The sequence below is a fragment of the Gadus chalcogrammus genome, chromosome 11 (assembly GCF_026213295.1).
Source record: "Gadus chalcogrammus isolate NIFS_2021 chromosome 11, NIFS_Gcha_1.0, whole genome shotgun sequence".
In the NCBI taxonomy this organism is placed as follows: Eukaryota; Metazoa; Chordata; class Actinopteri; order Gadiformes; family Gadidae; genus Gadus; species Gadus chalcogrammus.
In genome coordinates this window covers 20,663,665-20,685,266 of record NC_079422.1, presented here as the reverse complement: position 1 = coordinate 20,685,266, position 21,602 = coordinate 20,663,665, and the positions used below count along the sequence as shown (strand labels likewise).

The following is a 21,602-nucleotide window of genomic DNA, read 5'->3' as shown; positions in this document are numbered from 1 at the left end:
AAGGGTTCTATAGCTTGGTATGTGTTTGGCACACTCAAAAGGTTCGAACCACTTCAGAGAGTTAATTTACAGTTTTTTCCTATCGTTTTCGGTCATGTACCCATACTATGGTCACTTTTCCCTATCACTTAACACAGTGGGCTTTAGAGACACACACCTCTGCATATCTGTTAACCTTTGGTGCAAAATGCACTACAACAACCACACCACAAACAATGCTGCCATAACTTAACACATGTTTCCTCTCAGAACACTATGACCTAAAAAACACTAACATCTTGAAGCATTGCCAATTGCATATATAAAATGTTGCTGTGTCCTCCAGTTTGGCATAGATTTCCTGTAGTGTTGCATTGAAAAAAAGAGAAAAAACACAGACAAACACTTCTTTGGACTACAGTAATAAAGTTTGTAATATTACAGTATGACAATCCAAGCCAAGTATCTGCTGACAGTGTTCATATGTCGGTTTACCTCCCACAAAAGATGTCACAATTGAGTGTGGTAAATGTACTGTAATTGTAAATACAGTAAATACTGTAAGTGTTTTATGAGAAACTGAGAATAACAATTTTCAGTTTTTGTAATGCAAATTACATACAGTAAGTACGTAATATATGATCCAGAAACAAAGAAGGCCCTTTTTCAACGAGGCACAAATTACATGTAAAACACCTGAGTAGGTCTTTAGCTGAGTAGGTCTTTAGCTGAAATGACCACCAGGTGTTTTGCATTGCAAAACTTATCCTCTGTGTTTTGTACAGATCATTGTATGTAGTGTTGCTTTTACGTAAAAAAAGTAATTCCATGCCAATTCACCAAGAACTGTGGTGCACAGGGGGAAGAAAATCTAAATTACTGTAAAATAAAATAAATAAACTATAAACTAAATATTTTTTCTTATTCAAACATGTAACTTCATTTGTCTGTCCAAATGCAGCATCTTTCCATCTACAGTGATCTAAATTACTGTTAGGTTTTGAACAGAAAGTTCACTGTTTTGAACAGAGTATCTAAACATTGGTAAAATATGCTGTAGTTCCACAGCGTTTTGCCGGTAGTGAACATTGACTGGGGCAGGTATCCATGAAATTTGGAAGAAGGCGTCATTGCCAGCATTTGTATCTTAGCATAGGGGCAAGTAACCACAGTTTGGTTCACATGGTCTACTGGTATGCTCACTGTGTGAAGTGTTTAGGGAATGTGAACATGGTTTAGGTAAATTGCCTAAAACGATAGGAAAAAACTGTAAAAGAACCCATGGTGGTTCTTTGTTGCTTTGTTTGGTTCTATAGAGAACATTTGAATTGTTCAATCAATATCCCAAACCGTTTATTTATCTGCAGAATTACATGTCAATTGAACAATAAGTTCGTTTAACTTTTACTACCATATAATCATAACCTATTATATTTAAAAGTTGAGCAAGCCCTTTGCCACTACCAACCTATTATAGGTTAGATAGAATCCTCAACATTTGGAAATTAGAGCAATGTGATGGAATAAGACATTATTGTATGAACTGGAACAGGAGGGAAGGCCCACCCCTCCTTCCCCTCCTTCCTCCCGTCTTCCCGTACGCATCAATTCCTACGAACTTCTCCAGAATTCCCTCCGCCCCCGGTCTCCCACCTCCCTGGATGCGTTGGCTAACTGACTAAGAATGCCTGTTAACTTAGCCGCCCTATTGGCTGTTCTGCGCTGCTCTCATTTCCTCCTCTCATTCTATCTTCTCCTCTCAATCCCTCTCTTTCCTCTCCAGCCTTCTATTCTCCTTTCATTGTACCTTCTCCTCTCCATCTTTCTCTTCTCCTCTCATTCTATTGTCTCCTTTCCAGCCCTGTCTTCTCCTCTCTAGCCTTCTCTTCTCCTCTCATTCTATCGTCTCCTTTCCAGCCCTCTTTTCTCCTTTCCCCGGCTCTCCAGGAATAGAACTTGTCATATCTGACCGTTATATGACGCAAAAATAAAAAGACCCTCTCTTCCCCACTCTTTTTAGCATATCATCTTCCAGGTATTTCCAGGACATTTCCCATGTCCTCCCTGTGCTCAGGGAGGTTCATATTTCACTGTATGAACTGTCAGAAGCAGCCACCCTGATCTTTATTGAACAAGTAGCATTATACACACAAATAATAAGTGGTTCTAGAGAACCTTTAAGGGTTCTATAGCTTGGTATGTGTTTGGCACACTCAAAAGGTTCGAACCACTTCAGAGAGTTAATTTAAAAGAACCCATGGTGGTTCTTTGTTGCTTTGTTTGGTTCTATAGAGAACATTTGAATTGTTCAATCAATATCCCAAACCGTTTATTTATCTGCAGAATTACATGTCAATTGAACAATAAGTTTGTTTAACTTTTACTACCATATAATCATAACCTATTATATTTAAAAGTTCAGCAAGCCCTTTGCCACTACCAACCTATTATAGGTTAGATAGAATCCTCAACATTTGGAAATTAGAGCAATGTGATGGAATAAGACATTATTGTATGAACTGGAACAGGAGGGAAGGCCCACTCCTCCTTCCCCTCCTTCCTCCCGTCTTCCCGTACGCATCAATTCCTACGAACTTCTCCAGAATTCCCTCCACCCCCGGTCCCCCACCTCCCTGGATGCGTTGGCTAACTGACTAAGAATGCCTGTTAACTTAGCCGCCCTATTGGCTGTTCTGCGCTGCTCTCATTTCCTCCTCTCATTCTATCTTCTCCTCTCAATCCCTCTCTTTCCTCTCCAGCCTTCTCTTCTCCTATCTTCTCCTCTCCAGCCCTCTATTCTCCTCTCCAGCTTTCTCTTCTCCTCTCATTTTTTCTTCTCTAGCCTTCTCTTTTCCTCTCATTCTATCGTCTCCTTTCCAGCGCTCTTTTCTCCTTTCCCCTGCTCTCCAGGAATAGAACTTATCATATCTTTAGGACCGTCCATGGACCGGTAGTAGCCTAACGCTAAGGTAAACAATGCCGTCTATCTGCTGTGCTGTGGGCTGTTATAACAGCAAGTCAAATTAGATGGACACACATTTTGTAACGTTCCCAAGAACACAGAAAGGAGACAGAAGTGGATAGCTGCAATAAGAAGGGTTCACTGGACTCCAACAGATCACTCCAGGCGGGAGCGTGTCTATGTTCCCCTCTTTGTATGAGACTGGGAAACAAAGGACCCTTTTTCTAAAAAAGGGTTGACGCAGTCTATTCATAATATTGTAATTGCAACAGAGGGGCAGTGAACGAAGTATCGATTAGACAGAGATTTATTAGATAGGCCTATCTAATAAACCGTTGGAACACACCAGACACACAAAAAACCCCGAGAAGCCCAATCCCCATGAGAGATCCCTACGCTACGGCCATCCGGCGGCGCACAGAGCTTTTGGCAGTGATATTATGTATGCAATTATATTATATTATATACTATTATATATAAAGCTCCGGGAGTCGCAAACGGCAACAATCACTTTCTCCTCCATGCTGCGGTTCACCCCGGACTGCACTGAACTGAGTTGGCCGGTTGAACGCTGATTGGCTGTTACGTTACACATGTCACTCAGTGACCACGCTGTTGAACGCTGATTGGCTGTCATCACGCGAATGTCGCGTCAAAGTTTAAATATTTATATAGATTGATAGATTGCAGGGAATATAGGACCCTTTTCCAGAAAAGGGTTCTATGTTCCCCCGCAACAGTGGGGAGCATAGGACCCCTTTTCAGAAAAAGGGTCCTATGCTCCCCGGTATGTATTGCTACAGCCTACAGGGTAACATAGGAACCTTTTTTGGAAAAATGGGCACATAGGACTCTTTAAAAGACCCGGGGAACATAGGGATGACCCCCTCCAGGCTGTGCAATGAGCATTTTATCTCGGGTAAATTGACTCTGAACTGACGTCAGTTAGCCTAGCTAGCAGGGATGGAAATTAGCACGAGAAGTATATTGACTTTACTCATTTCTGGTAGAGCTAATGTCCGGGTGTCAAACACTGTTTATCAATGTGTCATTATATCTCATTCTAACTAAACTGTAGGCGAAAGCACTTTCACAAGAACTTTCCAAACTCATTGGTTGATCTCTCCCTTTTGTGATTAACTCATGGTAAAAAACTCAAAAAATAACTCATGGTAACTCATAAGTAACAACCTTGCATTAAAAACACAGATGAAAACCGATGGACAAAATTTGCACAGAGCTCTCTTGGAGTTGCAGTCTTGCAAAGAGAAATGTGCATTGTGCTTTCTAAAATGGTGTACTTGTTTCTAACAAGACCAATCACCCGTTCAACGTGGATTCGAACGGCTGATCGTCCCCTTGAATTTTCAAGTTCCTTTGGATGCAGCTGTTGTACGACTCTTTGCTTTTGAATGCCGTCAGAGACTCCCTTCTGTGGGGTTAGTACTCCATTTGGGAGTAAATATGGATCCAATGCTAAAATGCTTGTTTCGTCACGTAGCGCTGCTTTCCCTCCGTGGAGAGATGACTTTGGCTAGCCATTTCCCCCTCCAACCAGTTTAGGGGGCGTTAGCACTCTTTCGCTCTTTATGGTCCTAACTCCTATAATGTCTCGCTGCGGCTTGTAGGACATAGACATCCAACGTCCAAGGGCTGTCACGTGACGACAAGATGGCGGACGCGGTGAGACTCTAGCTCAAGCCCACAGGAACAGTGCATACTTCCGCAATCCACCAGTGCTCAACGGCCAAGCCTGGTATTGCAGCTGTTTAAGCGGGCTGTCGACGGGTCCCTCGATTCAAGGGGCCCAGAAGTAGATATCAGCGTTCACTCCAATACAAGTGGGGAACAGGAATGTGTCTCTGCAAAAAATTTCTGGATATCAATCAAAGGCTCATAATTATCTTTATGCCATGTCCTAAAAAAATGTAATTTTTTTTCTTTTCAAAACGCCACCTCAAGCGTTTTATGAGCCGTTTTCTCTAGGAGGGGTGTGCAGCTGAAAGGATTCGTAGTGAAACAAATGTTGTTTTGACCTGGCATCCGAGAGGGCCTAGTTCAGTGCTCCGTTAACGTGACCGATTTTTAGACTGGTTCAGCTGCTGCTCAATAACTCTCACGGTCCTCTGCTTGCGATCACTGTGATTCACCATACATTGATCCACCATATATTGATCCATTTATTCAAAAGATCCAAAGACAAAGAACAGGTGCATTACGGTATCATTTTATATTATTGTTAATAGTCTAATTAACATTTCAGTAGCGTTGGTATTTAATTTTTCATTTGCTTTTTTAGCTATGTATGACATGTTACGTATTTTAAGAATCTAAGCTACCCACACATAGACCCAATGATGCAGGACCAAACATATTAGCCGTAAATACCATACATAGCCACAAGGGGAGCAAGACCTTACTGAAGGCTGCAATAGATACTTTATCCACAGAGGGCAGCACCACAGACCAAGCGAGGAAAACCGAGGATTACGTCCCACCGGTTCCTCTCCAAGTCTTCCGGTCCTCCCTGAGTCCATAAGAAAGCCTCCACATCGTGGAGGCAGGTTAGAACTCTCCCGGTAGCGACTAGACATACGTGGGTTTATGACTTTGATCAGCTAGGAGAACACTCTCGCACGTGCTTAGAACACATCTTCAATCTCTCTTTACTTCAGAGCATCAGTTTACCATACCGAAAATACTATATACAAATAAAGTCTCTTTAAAGCTATTCCTTTGGATTCGACTACTTCCTGAAGAACTCAGCAGACAGTTAACAATGTTGGTGTATTACAAATGTATAAGTGTTGGCCACTCCAACTTCGTTGCTGTTGAAATGTAACCATTTATTTGTACATAAGTTATTGATTGCATTTTTCGGAAATAGTTAGTTGGAAGGAATCTGTTTCTTAAGCAGTGTGACACTTAGAGCTTGCATGACAGAGCACAAGTTGGCACAAAGCACTCAAAACTGCAAAAAGAAATTTTTCAATTGTAGACTTTGAGCTTGCATAACAGAACACAAGGCATAGAATAGTGCATTTATTTTTTAACAGCACATCCGTTCAGTGAACTCTAATTTTTATGCATTTAAATGTATGCCCATCACTAACTGAGTTTAGTTTGATCTATTATCACTTTTATTTTCTTCCCTTCTTTTCTTAATGTTATGTGTATTTTGTTTTTAAGATAAAACAAGAGAAAACCTAAAATATCTTATGGTCTCGTATTTATGTACATGTTTCATGTATCTATATGTTTTTTTCATGTTGTGAGTTTGGGATGTTTGGGATGTTAATGTCCTGGAGAGCAGGGGAAAGGAGAAAAGAGGTTTGGAAAGGAGACGATAGAATGAGAGGAGAAGAGAGGTTGTTTCATTCATTCATTTTAGTGACTTGCCATCGTTCTCATCTTGGCGGAGTACTAGAGAAGAGAATGAAGCTCTCCCGCGCGATTAGCCAGTGACGTCAATGGGGGGGGGGGGGGGGGGGGGGGGGGGGGGGGGGGGGCAAATGGAATCACGTGATAGCACTTGGACCTTGGATGTCCATGTCATACAGGCTGCAGCGAGACCGGTTGGAGTGCTGCGTGGAACCTCATCTGTGGACACTGACCCGGGAATTATTGCTCTGCGCGCCACGAGGAGCACGCACACAATCAGCAGTAAGTGGATACGATGGGTGCGTTTTATTTTTTATTTATTATGTTTATTTATTTCTTTATTTTTTCCACAATTTCTTGTTTTTTTTAAACGATTTATGATGACTATATGCTCTGTACGGTGACCTTGGGTGTCTTGAAAGGCGCCTCTAAATTAAATGTATTATTATTATTATTATTGGATCACAGAATGAATGGACGGAATCAAACCGATGTTATTTTTTAGTCATTATGCAATGTAAATGCATGATTCGATTTTTATTTAGAATCAATTGATCGCAGAAACGAAAAAAATATTCAACATTAGCAACATGGACTAGAAGTAAACATATATTTGGTGTGTATTGTTACAGTGTAATTTATGAAGCATAATTTTTAGCTATAAATCATTGTTATTTCAGTTTAAAGGAGCCGTATGTAACAAATTGACTGTACTTGTACTGATAATTATGGGGAACTATACACTATTGATAATTATCAAAATAGGCTTATGAATTCAAAATACCAAACACAGTCTAAACAGTCTGTCCTGTCTCTGAATCCTCCCTTCCTTTTTTAAGGAAAGGGTTTTAAGGGGATTTAAGGGGATTCTCGCCTGCAAGTGAAGTTCTCCGGTGTAAAGGACAGGTTAGGAAACTTTAAACAAAAGGACCATTGGAATATGAGACGGTCTGAGACAGTCTGGGATCGTTAATTCCCCTGATGGATTGTTCATCCTTTTCTTGACCCTTCTGGTACCTTCCTGATAAAGCTGAGTCAGGTTGGGTGGTGTTAAACTGTACAGGCCTAATCTGGGCCTGTGAGGTCTGGAAAAAAAGACTGTTTTCATTGGCCTGTATGAATAGGCTTGACAACCAACCTCTTTCTTCTCTCCACATCTCTGAAGATCATTTTTGATATTTCTGAGTCAGCTTGACCCCGTCTTTCAGTGTATTCCAATTTGGGTCTCAGGAGTGGCCATTGTTAGAGTATGGTGTTATTTGGTCTCCAGATACATAGATGAGTTATTCTGATGGATGAAGCACATGATAACATTCAGGCACGTTTTTCTGTACTGGCAGGCAGAGCTGAGGGAAAGGGAGAGTTTCCGAGAAAGGGTTAGTTCCTGCTACAGCGTGACAAGGCGTCGGTATTCCCATGTTTGGCCCGGGTCCGTGGTCAGCAAAAATCTAAAAGCTCTTGTAAGACCAAGAACCATATACTCTCACATCTGTCCAACTTTTTGGACATCCAGATAGGGGTGCACTGTCAATGGGGAGTACAAACACATGACCCAGGAGGCAGTATCAGAGGCTTTCCAGCGCCTGGTCGATGGCCAGACCCTCTTTATCTACACTGGCGTAACCTTGCTGGCTGGGATTCAGCTTCCTGCCATTATATAGCAGTCGGTGTTCCTCACTATTGACCTCCTGGGGAGGAATGCTCATGTGACCACCTGATTCATCCGTTGGACTCTACCATACTGGCCACATGTAGAGGCCAAAGCTATCAGACGCTTGTGACCAATGCCAGGAGATTACCCTTGTGGAGTAGTCTTGGGGGGGTCGATCTGTCTCCAGAGGTCATAACATGGAGCAGACCGAGGGGGATGATTTAGTGGGTCTTGGGCTTGCAGACTCCTCAGGGCTCCTCGGGTCATTCACAGAAGAAGTTGAGTTATGCCTTCATTATAAACCCATTATTTACTTACATATTTAGTAGCATGGGCTCTAGTAGAGTATGGGGGAACTGTTTTCTGCATATTAGTGCCTTCAGAAATGTAGTTTCCTTCCAGCCCCTACTCTGTCTGTCTGTCTGTCTGTCTGTCTGTCTGTCTGTCTGTCTGTCTGTCTGTCTGTCTGTCTGTCTGTCTGTCTGTCTGTCTGTCTGTCTGTCTGTCTGTCTGTCTGTCTGTCTGTCTCACTTCCTCTCAGTTTCTCTCTCTCTCTCTCTCTCTCTCTCTGTTGCTCTCTCTCACTCTCTGTTACTCCCTCTCTCACACTCTCTGTTTCTCTCTTTCTCACTCTCTCTTTCTCTCTCAGGAAGAGCAAGGTCTTGAGAGGAACGTGATAACATGGCAGAGATCAGGAGCCTCTTCTTTGTTGCTCTCATGGCCAGCGTGTGTCTCCACGGCCACGCAGCTCAGCTAACAGGTATCCTCTTCTCTTGTTCCTGTCTTCTCTTTAAATTGATCAATTCCCTTGCCAGAAACATCTACATTTTACCTAAACTTCCAATAAACCATCCTGTTCAATGTCCGCATTGAACCATTTTCCAATTGTGTTTGCAGCTTCCTAATCTAGAAACACACAAACACATATCCCTTTCCTCTACCCCGACCCAGACACTCTCTCCTCCCAAAAATGCACTGAGACATCACTGGCGGACATCGTGTTCCTGTTGGACGGCTCCTCCAGCATCAGCGCAAAGAGCTTCAAGGAGATGCTCCTCTTCCTCCAGAAGTTCATCCAGAACCTCGATGTGGGCGCGGACAAGGTGCGTGTGGGCGTGGCGCAGTACAGCGACGGGGCCTACGAGGAGTTCCTGCTGAAGGACCACATGGACGAGGCCTCGCTGCTGGAGCAGGTGAGCAAGATCCAGCACCGGCAGGGAGGCACCTTCACGGGCAAGGCCATGACCTTCCTGCAGCAGACCTTCTTCACCCCAGAGGGGGGCAGTCGCGCCGCACAGCGTGTGCCCCAGATCGCCGTGGTGATCACGGACGGGGAATCGTCGGACGACGTGATCGAGCCAGCGCGGCAGCTGCGGCAGAAGGGGGTGATCGTGTTCGCCATCGACATCGGTAGTTCCAATTCAACGAACCTGCATCAGATCACCAACCGACCGCACGAGCGCTTCCTGTTCAGCATCAACAGCTACCAGGCCCTCCAGCAGCTCCTCGACAGGCTGCTGCAGATCCTCTGTGTGACCGTTGAAGACCAACGGGCCGGTATGGTGGCATCTCCACCACATGCTCCCATGAACACAAACACATGCAACATCAAAAATTGACCTTGGGGCGAATTGAGTTTAAGTTCACTTTTTCAAAACCCAACTCATGTAATTTGTGCAGAGTCCCATTAAGCTCCATGATTTCTAATTATCCTATTGACTTGGGAAAAACTTGCAACAAACAATCGTGTTCAATCTTAGCATTATTACCATTAGCATTGAACCATTTTCAATTTGACTTTCCAGCGTCATCCAGAAACACACACAAACTCACAACCCTTTCCTCTCCCGACCCAGTCCTTCTCTTTCCCCAAAAATGCAATGAGACATCACTGGCGGACATCGTGTTCCTGTTGGACGGCTCCTCCAGCATCAGCCCAGAGAGCTTCAAGGAGATGCTCCTCTTCCTCCAGAAGTTCATCCAGAACCTCGATGTGGGCGCGGACAAGGTGCGTGTGGGCGTGGCGCAGTACAGCGACGAGCCCTACGAGGAGTTCCTGCTGAAGGACCACATGGACGAGGCCTCGCTGCTGGACCAGGTGAGCAAGATCCAGCACCGGCACGGAGACACCTTCACGGGCAAGGCCATGACCTTCCTGCAGCAGACCTTCTTCACCCCAGAGGGGGGCAGTCGCGCCGCACAGCGCGTGCCCCAGATCGCCGTGGTGATCACTGACGGGGACTCGTCGGACGACGTGATCGAGCCAGCGCGGCAGCTGCGGCAGAAAGGGGTGATCGTGTTCGCCATCGACATCGGCAGGTCCAATTCAACAAACCTGCATCAGATCGCCAACCGACCGCATGAGCGCTTCCTGTTCAGCATCAACAGCTACCAGGCCCTCCAGCAGCTCCTCGACAGGCTGCTGCAGATCCTCTGTGTGACCGTTGAGGACCAGCGGACCGGTATGGTGACAAGACAGACTTTTTGCGATGTAAACAATATCCTGAGATACCAAACCAATCAAATTGCGCCATCTTAGGAGGTTTACACGTAGCATATAGTAAACATATATATGCAATGATTCTATCTTCAATACTACTCCTTTAATGCCGCCATTCTGTTTTACTCAATTTGTTCCTTCCCAGCTTTGAAGCAAAAATTTTCCGACATCTACTTCCTGGTGGACAGTGGCCTGACCGCGGCCGACTTCAAGCTAACCCAGAACATGATGGTGCGCGTGGTTCAGCAGCTCAACGTGGGAGATACGGCCCACCGCATCGGCCTGGCCCGGTACGGCCAGGAAACCACGGTGGAATTTCTCCCTAACAAGCACAAGAACAAAAAGGAGGTGGTGGCCAGCATTAAGCGTCTCAGGGTGATCCAAGGCAGTCCCAATGCGCCGCGCAACCTGGGTGGCGCACTGAATTACACCGTCACTAACTTCTTCAGTACTGAGGCCGGGAGCCGTGAGCATCTGGGCTTCCGGCAGTTCCTTGTGGTCGTGTCCGGGGCCAACTCCAGCGACAGCATCTACCAACCGGCCCGCCGGGTGAAGTCCGAGGGGGTGACGGTGATGGGCATTGGCCTCGGCTCGGGCATGACGGACCAGATGAAGACAGTGGCCACTGCCCCATACGTTTACCAGTCTGCCAACATCGTGCCCATGCTGAAGGCAGCGTTTGAGACTGAGGAAGAGCATATGGGCGTAGTTGAGGGTGAGGATCATCAATGACTGACTTGGGATTTTGTGTAATCAATGTTCTGTTATATATTGAGTTACTACTGTTTTGGGAATTGGTTGATTATTCCAAATTATAAAACATAGTCCTAACCCCCTCATTTATTTTGCAGATTGTGTAGCTTCCAGAGTAGCTGATGTTGTGTTCATTGTGGACGAATCGGAAAGAATCGAAGCTGCTGACTTTCAGTTGGTGCGCTCTTTTCTCCACAATATGGTGGAAAGCCTTGACGTCCAGACAAACAGAGTACGGGTTGGCATAGTCACGTACAGCGACAATCCTGCAGGCCAGGTCTACCTCGATACCTTCGATAACAAGAATGAGATCCTCCAGTTCATCAAGCGTTTGCACTACCATGGAGGAGGGAACAAAACAGGCCTTGCACTGAAGTTTGCTCGCGAGAATGTCTTTGTCAAACAGCGAGGAGGACGGAAAAGCCAAGGCGTCCAGCAGGTTGCAGTGGTTATCACTTATGGAAAATCTCAGGATGAGGTGGAAAAGGAGGCGGCAGACCTGCGTCGTGATGGGGTCACCATCTACGCCATCGGAATCAAAGATGCGAACGAGACCCAGCTGGTGCAGATTGCATCGCACCCTTGGACCAAGCATGTGTACAATGTCGACAGTTTTGTCAGGCTGAAGACCTTGCAGAAGAGCCTGGAGAAGACCATGTGCCACAACATCTTCCGTCAGGCCATTGCAGTCAACGAGAGAAGAACTGACATCAAAGAAGGTTTGGGCCCGATGCAATTGCAATTTAGGAGTTGTTTTTGTTGGGTATGGAGCCTAGGACCTTTCAGATGAGAACTCACTACACCAGAAATACAGATCTATTCTAAAACATTATTTGTTTTATTTCTCCAGGTTGCATGCAAACAGATGAGGCCGACATATTCTTTTTGATCGACCAATCAGGAAGTATTCAGGTCGACGACTTCAATTACATGAAGAAATTCGTCATTGACTTCCTGAAGACCTACCACATCGGCCCGGACCATATCCGTGTTGGGTGTGTCAAATATGCAAACTCGCCCACCTTAGAGTTCGACCTGACTACGTACACTGACAGCAAAACCCTGGAGAATGCGGTGAAGAGAATCTATCAAGTTGGCGGCGGTACCGAGACCGGACGTGGCCTGTCCTTCATGGCGCCCCTGTTTGAGAGAGCCATGAAAACTCGAGGGCACAAAGTCCCTGAGCACCTCATTGTCATCACAGACGGGAAGTCGATGGACAAGGTCGAACTTCCCGCAGAGGAGCTGAGAACCCAGGGCGTCAACATCTATGCAATCGGAGTGAAAGAAGCAGATGAGACAGAGCTGCGGTTGATCGCTGGAAGCCCACAGAATACCTTCTTGGTGAATAATTTTGATGCCCTTAAAATTATCAAGGACGACATTATCACTGAAATCTGTTCAGCAGATGGTAAGCACATTTCTTTCCATGTTATTCCATTGTACTGCAACTCAACCATTGGTTGAATATGTACAGGTTCAATGTGTAAGAGTACTTATTTTGTTTTTTTCTTGTTCCTATTTCTCACATTGGTAATATTAAAAGAAGAAGGGCTTACATTGAATGTGTTTCTTGTCCACAGCCTGCAAGGACATTCCAAGGGATCTCCTCTTCTTGATCGAAGGCTCTGATAACATCAGAGAAGAAGACTACCAGAAGATGAAGGACTTCATGAAAGCTATGATTGGCAAGTCTCAGATTGAAAAGGAAATAGTGCATGTGGGAGTCATGCAGTTCAGCACCAGCCAGACGATGGTGTTCCAGCTTAATGACTTCCATGACAAAGGAGACATGTTGAAAGCTATTGACAAAATGCAGCAGCTTGGCGGAGGCACGCACACGGGCCAGGCCCTGACCGAAGTCTCCCTGTACTTTGACCTTGCCAGCGGGGGTCGTCCGGGGATAAGACAGAACCTGATTGTGATCACTGATGGCGAGTCCCAGGATCAGGTGAAGGGGCCGGCTGAGGTGTTGAGGCAAAAGGGTGTGACCATCTTCTCCATCGGTGTGATCAACGCCAACACCACACAGCTTCTGGAGATCAGTGGCTCTGACGACCATGTGTTCACTCAGAGGAACTTTGATGCCCTGAAGGACTTGGAGAGGGAGCTGAATCTGCGTCTCTGTGAGAGAGGTAAGACAACGCTAGGGTGATGCTGTATATACTGGTAGGAATTGCACTCGCATATTATACTCCAGTAAATAAGCAAATCTATCGCAGGGAAAACATTTGCGTTCATTTATATTTACAGTCAATTGTACTATTAAATTAGAGTTTGAAATGTTAAAGCACTTTTTCATCGTCAGTTGGCTAGGTATTGCAGTTAGTCAATATTTTCAAGACCTTACAATACTACACAAGGTCCACATATTTCCTTGCCTTATCCTGAATGTCTTCTGTCTCTTGCTTTAGAGTGCCAGAAGACTCAGATGGCAGACATCATCTTCTTGGTCGATGGCTCCACCAGCATCAGCGTCGGCAATTTCTCAGCCATGCTGAATTTCATGCAGTCCGTCGTGAACTTGACCACCGTCGGCGAGAAGATGACGCGTTTTGGCGTCATCCTCTACTCCAACGAAACCGAATCCAAATTCAACCTCAAAGAGTATTTCTCCAAGAGTGAGGTGTTGAAGGCCATCCAGGCGCTCAAGTCCCCGACCGGAAATACCTACACAGGCAAGGCCTTGAACTACACCCTACAGTTCTTTGATGAGAAGTACGGCGGCCGCCAAGCCGCAGAGGTGCCCCAGATCCTGATGGTGATCACAGACGGTGAGGCCACCGACCGACACGACCTGAAGGCTCCATCCGAGGCGCTGCGTGAGAAGGGCATCAGCGTGTTCAGCATCGGAGTGAAGGGTGCCGACAAGACTGAGCTGGTGATCATGGCCGGGGAACCCTCCAGGGTCTTCTTCGTTGACAACTTTGACGCCCTGAAGACCCTCTACAAAAACGTCTCCAGTGAGCTCTGCAGCACTACCATTCCTGGTAACTATCTTTCTGTCCGTCTGACTGTCATTAAATATCTTTCTGTCCGTCTGACTGTCAAAAATAAATAAGGGTAATATATTCAAGAGAGTTGTACTGTAAAGTACAGAATAGAATACTGTAATAGTAGAGCATACAGTACAGTAAAACATATGGTGAAGTAGGGTGTACTATATACTGGACTACAGTGGCATACTTTCAACAGTATTGTCGAAAGTAGTGCATAAAATATTATATAGTACAGTAGAGCACTGAACCAGACCCTTAAGTCCTCCATGTGTTCCCAGGGTGTAAGAAGGAGAAAGCGGACCTGGTTCTGCTGGTCGACACGTCGGAGACCATCAGCGACAATGCCTTCAGCAACATGACGACCTTCATGACCGACCTGATCGGCAGCTTCAAGATCAGCAAGGATCAGGTGCGCGTGGGCGTGGCCCAGTTCAGCAGCAAGACGCAGAAGGAGTTCTACCTAAACCAGTTCCAGACGGTGGAGGAGGTGACCAAGAAAATCCTGGATATGGTGCAGCAGAAGGAAGGAACCTGGGTCGGACAAGCGCTGAGATTAATCAAGAGTTACTTCGAGACGTCCACCGGGAGCCGCATCAGTAGCAGGGTCTCCCAGAACCTGGTGGTGATGATGGACGGGGAATCCAAGGACGACGTGGCGCAGGAGGCCGAGGTGCTCCGGGGGATGGGCATCCGGATCTTTGTCATTGGCGTCGGTGCCGTCAACCAGCTGGAGCTGAATAAGATCACGGCCAACTCTGACCTCATCTTCACGGTCCAGGACTTCGGCGCACTGGCCAAGATCAAGCAGAAGGTGGTGGAAACCATCTGCGAAAAGCCTGGTTAGACTTAATCTGTTAATCGGTTTGTCCATATTTTTTACTTCATTTGTTTACGGTAAGTCTGTAAGGACTCTTCCTTTCCCTCTCCCTCCCTTTCCCTCCCTCTTCCTCTCTCTCTCCCCCACTCCCTCTCCCTTTCCCTCTCCCTCCTCTCTCTCCCACTCCCTCTCTCTATCTCAGCCTGCAGTATTGATGTGGCCATTGGTTTTGACATGTCCCAGCGCTCCGGGTCCCAACTGCTGGTCAGCGGGTTCCCCAAGCTCCGGGCGGCCCTGCCGGAGATCCTCCACCATGTATCCACGCTGAAGGGCCTCTGCTGCGTCCAGAACATGCCGATCGAACCCAACGTCGCCTTCCGGTTGGTCAGCCATGACGGGCGTGTCCTGCACGACTTCAAATTTGTGCCGTTCAGCGAGGCGGTGGTGGACAAGGTCATGAACCTGCAGATGTCAGAGACCACCTTCTTCAACACGGCCCTGCTCACCTCCTTCCAGGAGAAGTTCAACACCCAGTCCAATGCCGGCGCCAAGGTACTGCACAGCAGAAACCATCGGGAACACATGTAATGTTGTGCACTTCGCTGAGGTTATGTATAGTAGCATGAAATGTAATCTTCTTGTTGGGCATTCATTAACAATAAATCAATAAAAGGGGATTATAAAGGTACTGGGTTTGATGTTGAGGTTGTGTTGTAATAGCTCTCCTCTTTGTGCGACAAACAGATTTTTTCTCACACTCAACTAATTAGGCAGTGTTACTTTAGCCAACAGTTAGGGTTAGGGTTAAGGTTGCGTATTGAATGTGTCCTCCTCATTTTTTTTGTATGTGTATGTGTGCATGCCAGGTACTCGTGGTCTTCACAGATGGTCTGGATGAAGATGTTATGAAGCTAGAGCATCAGTCTGAGCTGCTGCGTCGGTCTGGTTAGGCCAGGATGCACTTGGGACTTATACCTGACTTTATTCTCCCTAACACTATTTTTTTCACATTAATGTTGACCTATTTTCCTTGCTATCTCTCTCTCTGTCTCTCTTTATATTTCTACCTATCTCTCTCACTGTGTCTGTATCCCTCTCCCTGTCGTTCCTGTCGGTCTCTACCTGTCTGTCTGCCTCTCTCTCCCTGTCATTCCTGTCTGTCTCTCCCTGTCTGTCTGTCTGCCTCTCTCTCCCTGTCTGTCTGTCTCTCTCTCCCTGTCTGTCTGCCTCTCTCACCCTGTCTGTCTGCCTCTCTCTCCCTGTCTGTCTCTCAGGGGTGAATGCCCTGCTGGCGGTGGCGCTGGACGGTGTGCGTGACTCCAGCCAGATCCAGATGGTGGAGTTCGGTCGAGGGTTCGGCTACAAGGTCCCCCTCAGCGTGGGCATGCAGAGCGTGGGCAGTACCTTGCTCAAACAGATCGTGAGTCCACCTTAACTAAACAATATTAAACAGATCGTAAGTCCACCGTTAAACTGAACTAAACAGATCGTGAGTCCACCTTGAACTAAACTATACTAAAGAGATCGGAATTCCACCGTAAAACTAAACTAAACAGATCGTAAGCCCACCTTAACTAAACTAGACTAAACAGATCGTCAGTCCGCCGTAAAACTAAACTATACTAACCAGATCGTAAGTCCACCTTAAACGAAGTTGGACTATACTGTCCACCTTAAAGTTGACAACACTTTTCCTTGGATTTGGGGTGTTATTTTGGGTCTCTGGTGCTCCCAAACGCATACAAACTTGGAAAAAAGTCTGTACATGATTTTTTGAGTGAGATACGCATTTCTGAAAGTACCCCGCCTACAGTTACCAAATGAGCGAGTCAGTTTCGGCATCCCCTCCTACGTAGGAAGGGGGCATATTTGAATATTACCTCCAACTTCCTCACCCCCCTCCAATCAGACCATAGCTAGGATTTTGAGGACAAGCGGACGAGCGCTGGGCGGAGATGTTCGCGCATTTCAGAAGCAGGGATATTCCCTACAAAAAGAGATGACAAATTTTTCAGTTTGCCATGTGACTGCCTGGCAGGGAATCCGGCGGAGCTGCCGAACTGCCGCCGAAGCTCTGGCGGCAGTCTGGCAGCTCAGCTCCGGGAGTACAAACCCTTCTCCTCCATGTCGCGGTTCAACATGGACTTCAGAGAGTCAGGGCCAAGGTTCCTTTCCCCCAATTCTTCTCAACCATGGCCGAGATATCCCCCACTACGAGTCTTTACTTGTAGTGAAACTACCAGAAACGTCAGACTCTGTCTCCTTTAACTAAACGATACTAACCAGATCGTAAGTCCACCTTAAACTATAAAATACTATACAGATCGTGAGTCCAACATAAACTAAACTATACTAAACAGATCGTTAGTCCACCTTAAACTATACTATACTATACAGATCTAAGTCCACCTTAAACAAACTATACTAAACAGATCATAAGTCCACCTTAACTAAACTATACTAAATTGATCGTGAGTCCACCTTAAACCAAACTAAAAAGACCATAAGTCCACCTTAGCTTAACAATACTAAACAGATTGTGAGTCCACCTTAAACCAAACTATACTAAAACGATCCTCAGTCCAACTTGAACTAAACTATACTAAACAGATCATAAGTCCACCTTAACTAAATATACTGAACAGACCGTAATTTCATCCTCAAACTAAACTATACTAAAATAAACGTATTCTTGCTCCACAACACTCTCTTTCTCTCTCTCTCTCTCTCTCTCTCTCTCTCTCTCTCTCTCTCTCTCTCTCTCTCTCTCTCTCTCTCTCTCTCTCTCTCTCTCTCTCTCTCTCTCTCTCTCTCTCTCTCTCTCTCTCTCTCTCTCTCTCTCTCTCTCTCTCTCTCTCTCTCTCTCGTCCAGGACGCCGTGGCCGAGCGAGAGTGCTGTGGTGTCATGTGTAAATGTTCGGGACATGAAGGAAGCCGAGGCTTGCGAGGATCCTCAGCTGCAAAGGTGAAAGGTCAACGCCAGAGATCTGGAAGCACTGGACAGACTTAACGATCAGCGTATGAACGCCTCACACGTCGATTGACAAGCTTAACGATCAACAGCACGCAGCTCGCAAATAGTACAGATTAACAAACACAAACAGCCAAATACAAAACACATTTGCATTGTGTGCACGGCGGCACATTAAATACCACAGCATGACGCCAACAGCAAAATGCCTCACCACGCAGTCGAGCAATAAACATAAACATACAAAACATTCGCAACATTGCATCATGTGCTCGGCACAAATACCAGTAACAAACAGCATCACCACAAGTCAGGTTAGTTGAATTTCAGTTTGATCTGCCTTTGTTTACCATCGGCTCAACTACTACTTGGAGATGGATAACTTAATTATAAACAGGCCTAATTATGTTAGTGAGAGTGAAATGGTTGCAGTTTTAAAATAATAAAACATAATAAGGTCGGATTCCAGTCCGTTGTACCGTAGACCCACAGAGAACTTCTCCGCCGTAGTAGAAATATCATAAATTCTTCCTGAAAACAAGAAGGACAGCCAGATCAACTTGTGACCCTACTATCCATGTAGAGTTAAGAACCTGAATTGGTCGCTTTTCCAAAAATAAGATCACAGGGTCAGGGTTTAAGCTGGCTTGACTCACTGTGGTAGTCGCAGAATCGCGACCAGCTCCTAATGCAGGTTTCTTTTCCGGATATAGTATTAGTATTATTTAATCAACATCTGATATCCATTTTCTCAACTCGTCATAAAGCACCAGGGCAGGCTAGACTACTAACTTGCATACTGGGCTAACGTATAACGCCGTCATTACACTTGAACGTTCCCGCGTGTGATGCATTCTGAATATTGATAGGTTTACATGTATGTCATGTATGTCATCACATAGTCTCTATTTTGTACACATTTTTTATTTATTTTAACAATTAATTTTTGAGATTTGACATAGTATCTGACACCATATAGATCTTAGCATAAAAAACTCAAATAACGTTTTTTTTCTGGCTCGTCCTTGGTGCCGGGACTGCACATCGATCGACTGACGTAATGATCAACGTTTGAACGCCTCACTCGTGTGGTACATGAAGTTAAGCTAACACGGATGACTGAAGCACATGACGTCAAACAGACTGTGTTTCTTTGTGTGTGTGTGTGTGTGTGTGTGTGTGTGTGTGTGTGTGTGTGTGTGTGTGTGTGTGTGTGTGTGTGTGTGTGTGTGTGTGTGTGTGTGTGTGTGTGTGTGTGTGTGTGTGTGTGTGTGTGTGTGTGTTTTCAGGGTGTTCCCGGACCTAAAGGTCATCCAGGATTCCCAGGAGAGGAAGGGACTACCGTGAGTATTATTTTCCTAATATAATTATCGGTTTATTGAAATACAATTATATAAAAATCAAACTAAAGAGCATACACAAACATGAGCATACATACAAGTCCATATAAAACATGTACTTTATGACAGTCATTTACATATGCTCACAGTCATACATACTCTCAGAGCCTGTATCAGCTTTTCTTTATTTTCTGCTTTCCGTTGGTGTCGAATACAACTACAAGCAAAACACGTCTAACATTTCCCATTAGCCTCGGGGGGAGGTTTGGTTCAGCCTTTAAACAAGCTTTCTTCCCCCGCCAAACTGAAGGAGATTTGATAGAAAAAGAATAGGAAAAACTTGCATCACCCAACTTGGACATCAGAGTAATGTTGAAATTCATGTTGCAGTTGTTTTTGGCGGATTTAAGAACTTTTTGAAGACTTTGGAGACTGTATTTCATTCTTATCTCTCACTCCCTCGTTCTCTTGCTCGCTCGCTCTCTCTCTCTTTTGCTCTCTCTCCTGCAGGGCGATCGAGGCCATCCCGGGCCCTCAGGGGTCCGAGGGACCCAGGGATGCCCAGGGACCAGAGGACAGAAGGTGAACACACAGCCCAGATGGACAGACAGACGGACCACAGCACCACTAATCCTGCTACTTTCACCACTACAGCTATGCTACATCTAACCCCACTACTACTATTCATAGACAGACACATAGAAGTACTTTTACTCACAATAAAAGCAGTAGATTTGAGTTTTGATCGTTCTGTGGACATTTGAATGACAGCGGTAGTTGGCAAAGTGTGTGTTTAATCGTGTTCTATGTTGTTTGATTAACAGGGAAATCTGGGTCACCGTGGCGACAAGGTGAGTGTCTGAACCTTCAGGAAACCGTTCTTTAGTCCAGGAAGTGAAGTCAGGGATTGGGTATCACGGAGGAATGGTGGGACAGAACTCTGAGAGGAGGAGGTAAGGAGCTGAGAGGAGGAGAAGGAGCTGAGAGGAGAAGGAGGTGAGAGTAGGTGAGACGAGGAGGAGGTGAAAGGAGGTCTGATTCATTTTTACTCCTTCAGGGTGAAGAAGGTGATCTTGGAATGGATGGAGTCGACGGACAGCAGGTAACCAGCTAGCTTCATCTACATCATTTTACATGTAAAAAACACCACCTGTCATATTTAATGTGCTAAAGTTTGTGTGTGCATCCTCAGGGTGAAGCAGGCTTGAAGGGAGCTTTAGGAGACAGAGGACGTCCGGGAAATGCGGTAAACGGCTTTCTTTTTATTAATAACAACTTATGTTAATCAGTCATGTAACAGGCTTACAATGACGGTCAGATAGATGTCATTCAGGGGCAGGTAGAGGTTAGGGCATGTGATGTTATGATGATGTTGTGTGAACTTTGACCCATGTTATCGTCTCCAGGGCAACACAGGGATCCGAGGAGAGGGAGGAGATGAAGGACAGCGAGGACTCAGAGGAGACCCGGTATTCTCTCCCTGTCTCTCTTTCTGTCTCTGTCTGTCTGTCTGTCTGTCTGTCTGTCTGTCTGTCTGTCTGTCTGTCTGTCTGTCTGTCTGTCTGTCTGTCTGTCTGTCTGTCTGTCTGTCTGTCTGTCTGTCTGTCTGTCTGTCTGTCTGTCTGTCTGTCTGTCTGTCTGTCTGTCTGTCTGTGCTGTGTCTGTGTCTGTGTCTCTATATCTCTGCATTGTATGTCCTTCATTAAACGATCAGCTATCTGTGCAAAACATGCCCAAATTCTCATAACCTTATTGGACATGACACAAATCAAGTCAAGTCTGAGCTGCAATAGTAGAAACACAGTACAATAATATAAATAAGTTGAATCAATCGATTCAAAGCTCATATGCACATTTTAAAAGTGGAATTTAGTCTCGAAATCAAACATTGTGGAAGTAGTTAGGTCCTAAAGCTTAGGTCCCAAAGAGAACTACGGTAAAAAGAAAGAAAGAATAACAATAGTTATTCGTAATTTCAAAGAGTTCAACTCCCATCTCTGTGGGGAGTTCATCTCTGTGACATCTCTGCTCCCCCATCAATCTCAAGATGTGTTTCGAAGGGCACTTTTGAACTGTAATATAGCATGTGTAGCATTCACACACACACACACACACACACACACACACACACACACACACACACACACACACACACACACTCTCTGCTGGTGGGTTCTGGTCCAGAAACCCTGAAGTATGGATCTGAAGTTCAGTCCAACAGCCCTTCTGAACCCAGAACTCAGCTGGAT

General features: G+C 45.5%; 1 protein-coding gene across 5 annotated transcripts in view; it reads left to right on the top strand.

Annotated features, from left to right (window-relative positions):
- Positions 1–6,487: 6,487 nt before the first annotated feature.
- Positions 6,488–21,602, top strand: part of LOC130391684 (collagen alpha-6(VI) chain-like) — a 33,896-nt gene continuing 18,781 nt past the window's right edge. For 4 of the 5 annotated variants that reach the window (XR_008896929.1, XM_056601923.1, XM_056601921.1 and 1 more), the window contains exons 1-20: positions 6,488–6,604; positions 8,623–8,733; positions 8,925–9,530; positions 9,830–10,435; positions 10,619–11,188; positions 11,325–11,945; positions 12,077–12,637; positions 12,810–13,361; positions 13,641–14,216; positions 14,504–15,064; positions 15,245–15,594; positions 15,909–15,987; positions 16,317–16,462; positions 17,915–18,007; positions 19,303–19,356; positions 19,864–19,935; positions 20,178–20,204; positions 20,411–20,455; positions 20,546–20,599; positions 20,760–20,822. Coding sequence is in view for 4 of the 5 variants with exons in the window: in XM_056601923.1 (XP_056457898.1) it covers positions 8,655–8,733; positions 8,925–9,530; positions 9,830–10,435; positions 10,619–11,188; positions 11,325–11,945; positions 12,077–12,637; positions 12,810–13,361; positions 13,641–14,216; positions 14,504–15,064; positions 15,245–15,594; positions 15,909–15,987; positions 16,317–16,462; positions 17,915–18,007; positions 19,303–19,356; positions 19,864–19,935; positions 20,178–20,204; positions 20,411–20,455; positions 20,546–20,599; positions 20,760–20,822 (5,715 nt within the window). In the remaining variant the exon portion in view is untranslated. Of the gene's footprint in view, positions 6,622–8,622; positions 8,734–8,924; positions 9,531–9,829; positions 10,436–10,618; positions 11,189–11,324; positions 11,946–12,076; positions 12,638–12,809; positions 13,362–13,640; positions 14,217–14,503; positions 15,065–15,244; positions 15,595–15,908; positions 15,988–16,316; positions 16,463–17,914; positions 18,008–19,302; positions 19,357–19,863; positions 19,936–20,177; positions 20,205–20,410; positions 20,456–20,545; positions 20,600–20,759; positions 20,823–21,602 lie in introns of all 5 variants that reach the window. The other variant, XM_056601922.1, reaches the window with a different exon arrangement.